General features: G+C 32.9%; 2 protein-coding genes across 2 annotated transcripts; both read right to left on the reverse strand.

The window, feature by feature from the left end:
- Window positions 1-496: 496 nt before the first annotated feature.
- On the reverse strand, window positions 497-2,611 carry LOC106373897 (cinnamyl alcohol dehydrogenase 7). Its single transcript, XM_013814013.3, has 4 exons — window positions 2,041-2,611; window positions 1,824-1,937; window positions 984-1,651; window positions 497-844 (listed from the first exon to the last, which is right to left on the reverse strand). The coding sequence occupies exons 1-4, from the start codon at window positions 2,124-2,126 to the stop codon at window positions 639-641; spliced, it is 1,074 nt and encodes a 357-aa protein (XP_013669467.2). The 5' UTR covers window positions 2,127-2,611; the 3' UTR covers window positions 497-638.
- A 1,403-nt stretch (window positions 2,612-4,014) lies between these two features.
- LOC106439604 (probable cinnamyl alcohol dehydrogenase 6) lies at window positions 4,015-7,488 on the reverse strand. Its single transcript, XM_013881089.3, has 6 exons — window positions 7,129-7,488; window positions 6,924-7,037; window positions 5,306-5,595; window positions 4,754-4,977; window positions 4,527-4,680; window positions 4,015-4,433 (listed from the first exon to the last, which is right to left on the reverse strand). Exons 1-6 carry the CDS (start codon window positions 7,224-7,226, stop codon window positions 4,225-4,227), a joined length of 1,089 nt encoding a protein of 362 aa, XP_013736543.1. The 5' UTR covers window positions 7,227-7,488; the 3' UTR covers window positions 4,015-4,224.
- Window positions 7,489-8,862: the final 1,374 nt, after the last annotated feature.

Consider the following 8,862-nt stretch of genomic DNA (forward strand, 5'->3'; position numbering starts at 1 on the left):
TTTTCCCTATAAATAGAAGAACTTTATTATAAAGACATACATTGAAGTATATTCAACTTTATAATAAAGTTTTCTTATTTTAGGGAAAAATATAGAGATAGAAATATGGATGAGTTGGAGATGGTATAATGGCTGGTTCTGGACACAATCCGATGAAACATTGGGCTTGACTCCTGAAATTTTTTGAAGTTTTTATATAAGAATAAACTCTCAAATTACTATATTTTTTTTAATAAACTTTATAAAATAATGTTTAAAGCCCCCGAAATCTGAGATACGGCCTTGTGGTCTAATATCATATCGTTGAGCTATGTCTTCCAATCGTATTTGCTTTGCTCCCAAATAGTTTCGTCCACACAGCATACTCCTAACTAAAACGTGTTTACACTGTTTAGATACATGCACTTTAATAGCACCCCAAATTAATAATTTTTCAGCCAAAACTTACAATTAGAATTTAACTCCCCCAAAAAATCTTATTAATATAGCTAGCACATGATAATATTCAAGTTGATTCAGTTGAAAAATACAGTGGTGATACAGACGAAGCCTTCAACAAACAACTCGGAACTTATTACGACAAAATAAACAAGAAAAAGACGTTTTCAGGAAATTAATTAAGTTTTAAAGCTTTGTAACTAAGGAGTAGGCTTCATTGTGTTGGCAACATCAATCACAAAACGGTATCTAACATCCCCCTTTTCTAGCCGTTCCATAGCCATGTTGACATAATCCGCAGAGATAAGCTCAATATCTGCCGTTATGTTGTGTTTACCGGCAAAATCAACCATCTCTTGAGACTCTTTTATCCCTCCTGTCATACTTCCCACCACCATCTTCTTCCCTATATATATACACACAAATCAATTATAGACTGGCTGTATAATTCAGTAGTTCGTCATGAAAACATATATGTGCATGTGTGCCTGTCTGAAAAAGTAATAATGTGAGATAATGATTAAATATAACATATAGGCTCTTACCTAAGATGAGCGGTAAAGCTGGAAGGTCAAGTGGTTTATCGGGTGCACCAACCATAATAAATTTTCCCTTATATTTTAGCAAACCAAGAAGCGGAAGAAGCGGATGAGTGGCAGATACTGTATCAATAATACCATCCATAGTCCCCATTGCATCCTTCATCTCTTCCGGGTCACGGCTCACCAAGAACAGATCCGCACCAAGCCGATTAATCGCCTCGTCTCTCTTACCATCTGACGAACTAATAACCGTAACCTTAGTACCCATAGCCTTGGCAAATTTCACTGCTACGTGACCTAAACCGCCTAGTCCCACCACACCAATGTGGATTCCGGGCTTGTCGAGTCCGTGAGACTTCAACGGTGAATAAACCGTGACCCCAGCGCAGAGTAGCGGCGCGGCAGCGTCTAACGGGAGATTTTCAGGAATACGGATGATGTAATCCTCTTCACAAACCAGGTGGTCAGAGTAACCACCATAAGTCATGGTGTCATCGTAGTACTTTCCTCCGGACGTCATAATCATTTTTGGACAGTGGTTCTCTTGGTCATCGGTGCAGATGTCACATGACCGGCACGAGCTGAGCATATAACCAACTCCGACTTTGTCTCCGGCTTTGAATTTAATCACTTTAGCTCCGACTTCAGTCACCACGCCAACAATCTCATGCCTGAAACAATTTAATGCCATCATTACATGTCTCATCCGGTGCAATATACAAAAATACTCATGATCTTATAGAAAAAAGAGCATTAGGTTTGTTAGATTTACTAGTTTATACTTAAATAAAATCTGATATTAATCGATGATTACTTTTGAATATGAAAGTGGTGTCTTCTTACCCGGGGACGAGAGGGTAAGTAGTAAATCCCCACTCGTTTCTGGCCATACATACATCAGTGTGGCAAATTCCACAGAACAACACTTTTAACCTCACATCCTTCTCTCCCGTCTCCCTATACATTAATTCCACCAAAACTTAATTTTTATTCAAATAATAAATTAATTAGAATCATACTAGTTTTTACAGAAACTAATTTATTAAGAAGAAACTGGAACCTTCTTGAGAAACGGAAAGGCGAGAGAACTCCGGATTCGTCTTTCGCGGCCAATCCGAACGCCTCCGTCGCAGGCACCTTTCCCATGATGGATAAACAACAAGAGAATAGAACTCAGTTTTTAGGTGACAATAATTATTGAGAAGTGTATAGATAATGAGGAGAGACACAGGTTTAATATAGGAGAGCCTTGTTGAACCAATGTGAGTGAGGACCAATAATATATATTTTTTATTATTTTTATCATGCATGTTGAACAAAACATGCTTACCTTTTTTTTTTTTTTTTTGAAAACACTCTTTTTTTGTGAAACACACAAAACATGCTTACCGAGAGTTATATTTCTAAGTTCTAACCTCATAGTGAAAATACATAATAAAGAAGTTCTTTTATATGCTTTTTACATTCGAGTAGATTCGAAAACATAGTTGAAAATTTCCAACTGAACATGAATTGTTAGTCATAAACTTATAATTTTGGCGGTAAAAAAGTCATGGATTTATAAAATTTTGGATTTTGTCGCAAAGATGAAAATGTTTTTGAAACAATTGAATCCTAACTCATTTAACTACATTACTAATGTCACAAGGTGCTTCATGGAAAATTTAAAGTCAGTATATTTCCCGGTATAAACTGTGAACAATTAGCCAAAAACAAAACAACTGTTATATTCATAGCAAAATTTAATACACACGTGGAAAATGTTAAACCACATACACTATAATTCATTTTCTTGCAGGACCAGTTCACTCTGCGAAGTAAAGTGGTGGACCATTCCGAGTATGAGTGGGCAAGAGTACATATCATCAATTTTTTTAATATATATATATATATATATATATATATATATATATATATATATATATATATATAATTTATTTTTATGTTACACATATCTATTTTTTCCAAAAAAATACTAATATCCAGAAAACCAAATATACAAAAATATGTAAATATTTATGGTTATTTATGAATATTTGCGAATATCTCGTTTAATACCCATAATTAAGAGAAAAACTAATAGTTTTTTTTAAAAGGTTTTCACATGATATAAAATAAAAATAAATAAAGAAGTAGTTGTGAAAAAATATTTTTCATAAATTTAAAATTTATTTTAAAAAGACGAAAGTCAAGAAAAAATTATGTCATAAAGATTTTTTTTTAAACTAAAGATTTTCTTTTCTTTTTTCTCTTGATTTCGTACTTTTATGAATAATAGTATGAATATAATTTATTAATCCTATTTAACAAGAAGTAGTACAAATTCAATTAACAAGAAGTCAAATAAAAGTGGAAAACAGGATAGAAGATAGTAACTAAACCCATAACTTCAATAACTATATGGTATTGTCTCAACAGGAAGCCAAAATTGAAAATTGAAAAAAAAACAGGGTAGATAGATACTCCTATGTTACTAAATATAAGATGTTTTAAAAAAATTTGATGTTCCAATATATAAGATGTTTTCAACTTTCTAGGAAACTTTTATTTTATTAAAAACTATGTAACCAATCATATTTAATAATATATTTTGTAATTGATTAAATACAATTATTTTATAGTTTTAATGATACTTTATAGACAAAAAAATAATTTTTTTAATATGTGCGTTTTTTTCTAAACATTTTATATACGGTAACAAAGGGGTAATAGATATGAAACGCACTCGTTAAATAATTATGTGACATGAAACCCACTAGTTCAATAACTATGTGACGATGTTGTGTTAGAGATACGATCATGATCCCCATATATTTCACAATCCCTTTGTTTTTAGGAAACTAATGTTCTGTACAAAATACTCTGCTTTACATACACGAGAATTAGGTATAAGCAATAATTTCCTAAAACAAAGGGATTGTGGAATAAGTTGTTCAAAAAAAAAAAAAAAAGGGATTGTGGAATATATGGGAATCATAATCGTATCTCTGCATGTTGTTCATATACAGCTGGGAAGTTCTTATCAAATGTTAAAAATCAAAATAGTCTATTTAAAATATATCCAATTTATTTTAACATCATAGCTTATGAAAATCAAGCCGTTCATTTTCGTCCTAGTGACAATCACTTGCACTACATTCATTTGATCAATTCAGTTTATTTGGAAAACAAATGCTCCCATTTTTGAGACTATATTATTAAAAATCCAGACTAATGACATGCGAGTAAACATAGAACATCGAGTTTAAGATCGAGTAACAGCCAATGTGTTCGCAATGTCAATGACAAAACGATATCTAACATCTCCCTTTGCAAGTCTATCCATGGCGGTGTTCACATACTCCATGGATATGGTCTCAATCTCTGCTTTTATTCCATGCTCAGCTGCAAAATTAATCATCTCTTGCGTCTCTTTGATTCCTCCAATAGCACTTCCCGCAATCGATTTCCGTCCTGTTAAATCACGGCGTTATTTTATTTAATGTTCTAAAGGCTGAATTAACATATGAATATATTTGTCTACTAATTAGGGGGTCATATGCATACCCAGGATTAAGGAAAATGCATGTAGATCAAATGGCTTCTCCGTTGCACCGAGTAGAACAAGTTTACCGCTCGGTTTGAGTAGTCCAATTAATGGTAAAATCGGATGTGATGCAGAAACAGTATCGATAATACCATCCATAGTTCCCATTGCAGCCTGACATAATACAAATTCATTAATTAAAGCTCAATATAAGTATTACATTGAACTGATATAGTTTATGTTTTACCTGCATTTGGTCTTCATCAGTACTAACCAAGAACCCATCAGCTCCAAAAATTTCAAGAGCATCCTTAGATTTCCCAGCGGTCGAACTAACCACTGTGACTTTACTCCCAAATGCTTTAGCAAACCTCACCCCAATGTGACCGAGACCGCCTAGCCCCACGATTCCGATATGTTTCCCCGGTCCGGCTAGTCCGAAGTACTTCATAGGACTATACATCGAGATGCCTATATATAACAGATCAACAACATTTACATATCACCTTACAAAGATTACACAGATTTAGAAACATTTTTAAAATAAAATGTGTATATTTTGGATATAAAAATGAAAATATCTTATGTATTTTCGGTATCTGAAATAAGTATATCGAATTCATAGGCCTCACTGTTCGCTATGGGCTGGCTTTAAGGGTTCATCTCAACTCGAACTTGGTCTACAAGTGCATATTATCTTTTGCTAAAGAAGTCTACAAGATGTATTATAATGCGGACCAATAATATATGAATTAGTGATCAGCAAAATGAAACGTAATTATTTTGAACTGATATAAACCTGCACAAAGCAAAGGTGCGGCCGAAGCGAGAGGCAACGTGTGCGGAATTTTGACAGCGTAACGTTCGTCGACAACGATGTGATCGGAGTACCCACCGTAGTTAACAGTTCCATCGTAGTGAACTCCGTTATAGGTTGCGACTGATTTAGTGCAGTAGTTTTCTTGATCTTCACGGCAGCTCTCGCACGCGCGGCATGAATCTACTATGCATCCCACACCGATTTTATCTCCAATACTGAATTTACTCACTTTCCTCCCTATCTCAGTCACTTCTCCGACGATCTCGTGGCTACAATATACAATCACACGTTTATGTATATATGAAACATTGCATGTTATTGAAAGGACAATCTTTTTGTTAGGAGAATTAAAATAATACTCAAAAGATAACAAACAGTATGATCTTTGTAAATAAAACTGTAGTCATTCTTTTAAAAGTTTGGTCATATCAGTTTTACCATGATCTGAGGAATTTCTGTCTGAGTTATTTGTTTAATTCTATCATCTTATTTGAATTATATATATATATATATAAAAACTTTCAAACTAAAGTGTTGAAAAGTAGACAATAAGAAATAAAATGATAGAAGTGTTCAAAAAAAAAAAGAAATAAAATGATAGAATTTCATTTTGATCATTTTAGTTGAAGTTCTGTATCGACAATCATATTCATTTATAATAGTCACTAACCACTATATGCTTAATCGTTTATCAGAACAAAAGAAAAAGAGTATAGCTTCTTCTATTTTTTTTTTTATCAAAAAAGAGTATAAGCTAATAAGTCAACTTGACAAAAGAAGAAAGGCTAGTACTAATAGTCAGCTTTAAGTAATGGTGGTGTAGTGTTTCAAAAAAAAAGTAATGGTGGTAATAATGGAGGTGAGTGCTCTTTTAGTCATTTTGGCAAAAACTTATGTGAGAGTGATAATTGATTTATCTAACTAATAATTTTTAATTTAGCCAAACGAAAAGAGCTAGGTAAGTGCTCCACTATAAACAGTGGGCAAACAGAAAATCGCCACATTTAGTTCCACTCAATTATTATTTTGCTCTAATAAGTAATTTTACCAACCAAATCAACTATTTTAGTATTTTCTCAAAACACATGGCAAAATATCATATATCACCAATACCCAATGTATATAATCGTACGCTTTTGATTAGTAAAATATAATCCAGGTTAAACTAAGCAATTCATAAAGAGAAACCAACAAAAGTAAATTTTACCTATATTTTTTTTTCCGGCAAACAAACAAATTTCATTAATAAATTTTACCTATATATATATTTTCAACATTATGAACCAAACAAGAGGCTCTTGGTATAATCATAAACTATGGAAACTACTACAAACCAAACTTTGGCTTTCTTGACAAGCGTTTTGAATCAGATTATTAATTGCTTAATGTTCAAACACACAAATTTGTGATCTATTGGAAATTAATCTTAAAATGGAAAAAGAAAGAAAAAACACTACTGGACTATATAGACGCTTGATTTTAACGTAGTGATAATTTGTTTCTTACATGCATATCTAAAAAATGTATAAAGAAATATGTTTTTTTGAAACTATAAAGAAATACGTTTTGAGAAGAAGAAAGACAAGAAATTGCGTACCCAGGAACTAAAGGGTAAATAGAGGAATGCCATTCGTTCTTGAGACAGTGAAGATCACTATGACATAATCCACAGTATAACACCTTCACTCTCACTTCTTCTTCTCCTGTTTCTCTGCGCATATATCATCATGTAACATCTTCGTCATCATGGTTACAGTAATGATTTATCATGTAACATGTCCATCAGTACTCATTCAGCTTACCTTCTAGAAAAGACAAAAGGAGAAAGATGGCCTGAGGAGTCTCTCGCGGCCCAACCAAACGCCTCTACGCTCTGATATTTCTCTCCTAATCTCTGCATCTCTCACTCTTGTTTCTCTCTAATTTCGAGCAATTACGGGACCAAATAACCAACGTATCTTTATAATATATAGGAATGAATAGGATCTAAACGTTGTCGTTTGTTTTGAGAACTATTGCGTTGACTTTTAGTATGACACATACCAAACCATAGCATGTACTAAATTTTAATAAAATTCTACATGAGTCATTCATTTTTTTTTTTTACTTTTCGTACATGTATTTCTTCCCACATATTTAATAATATAAAATACTATATTTACATATATTATCATGATGATTAGTGTTGACTTGTTGTACTATTTATCTATTAAAAGGTCGCATATAAAGTGTTACTGGACAGACAAGCATAGTTATTCGATTTCGAAACTTATCACCACTACAAGAAAACGTCTCATATATAGCATGAGAAAAAACATTATTACAAGATAACGCAACATTATGGCGAAACGCTGTATTTTCTTCCGCAATTTTTTCTTAGACAGTTTAGATAGCGTTTTTCTGTATGCAATGTTAAAATATTAGTTTGATAGCGTTTATTACGTTATGCAATTATATAACTTATAATAGCGGATAATAATTGCTATAATAACATTATTAAAAAATTTTAAAAAAATTTATATATAAAAATTGTTTACAAAATAAATATTTTTCAAAATATTTTAATATCAAAATTGTTTACAAAATAAGCAAACATAAAAAAAAAAACCAAAATTTTATTTGATATCGAAACTAAGCCTGAGGAGTTTCTTATTTCTCTTGGCTTTGCACTTCCAATTCCTTCAACGGTTCCATCACCACTTTCACAAGAATCTAAACCTAAAGTTCTATCTCCTAGAGTTGCTTTACAAGCATCTAAACTTAAAGTTCTATCTCCTAGCGCTGCTCCAAACTAAACTACGACCATGCTGCTCGCATCTCCACCGCAGTGTCAATTCCCAAGTCAGTTTGCAAGCTAGTGCCTAGCTTTCGTCACGGTTGTTTCCTGCAAGATACATAATTGGAGATTCTAAATACAGCAACTAACAATCTTATTGTGTTGTCACTCGCTACACAAGCAATAAAAAGAAAATATAACAAACAAAACAATCGCTTCTTGCCTTGCTTTGGGATATGCCATCAGAACAGCTAAAGTCAGACTCCTTCAACACTCTTCTTGAAATCATCTCGATCCTGAAGAAAAGACATAAACAAATATCAAAGTAGAAAACAACTCAAAGATAAAAATACTAGACAAAGGTACTAACGAAATTGAGAAAAGTGAAAAGGGGTCTATACTTACTTGTTTTTGAAGCGTTGCCAACTTTTTGGCGATGCTGCAGCAATAGGAATATTGTTCTGCCCACTCCAGAAGAACCCACACCACGACCCTTCATAAAAGCACCTGCAAATTTCACAAAGAGACATTTTTTACACACAGTACAATTGGGAGAAGAAGAAGCATCCATGAATAACACTTGTTACCAATGAGGATGATGACAAGCATCCCACCAACTATAGTATGTACTTGTAACCGCTTTGTATCTGCTTTCAAATCAACCAAGAAACATGCAATGTTGAGTACAATTCTTCATAAAGGAGTGATCTTTAGTTCTAAACACAGCAGGTCAGTCAAACCCAAATCTCTTACAGATCTC

Source organism: Brassica napus, chromosome C1, assembly GCF_020379485.1.
Source record: "Brassica napus cultivar Da-Ae chromosome C1, Da-Ae, whole genome shotgun sequence".
Lineage (NCBI taxonomy): Eukaryota > Viridiplantae > Streptophyta > Magnoliopsida > Brassicales > Brassicaceae > Brassica > Brassica napus.

What these genes read in the sequence shown, in the direction of transcription:
- LOC106373897 (XM_013814013.3), bottom strand. Translation starts at nt 2,126, where the DNA reads ATGGGAAAGGTGCCTGCGACGGAGGCGTTCGGATTGGCCGCGAAAGAC. An exon ending in ACTTACCCTCTCGTCCCCGG is followed by an intron (nt 1,652 to 1,823) that starts GTAAGAAGACAC and finishes AAATTGTTTCAG; the next exon opens with GCATGAGATTGTTGGCGTGG. An exon ending in AGCTTTACCGCTCATCTTAG is followed by an intron (nt 845 to 983) that starts GTAAGAGCCTAT and finishes GTATATATATAG; the next exon opens with GGAAGAAGATGGTGGTGGGA.
- LOC106439604 (XM_013881089.3), bottom strand. Translation starts at nt 7,226, where the DNA reads ATGCAGAGATTAGGAGAGAAATATCAGAGCGTAGAGGCGTTTGGTTGG. An exon ending in ATTTACCCTTTAGTTCCTGG is followed by an intron (nt 5,596 to 6,923) that starts GTACGCAATTTC and finishes TGTATATTGTAG; the next exon opens with CCACGAGATCGTCGGAGAAG. An exon ending in TGCATTTTCCTTAATCCTGG is followed by an intron (nt 4,434 to 4,526) that starts GTATGCATATGA and finishes GTGATTTAACAG; the next exon opens with GACGGAAATCGATTGCGGGA.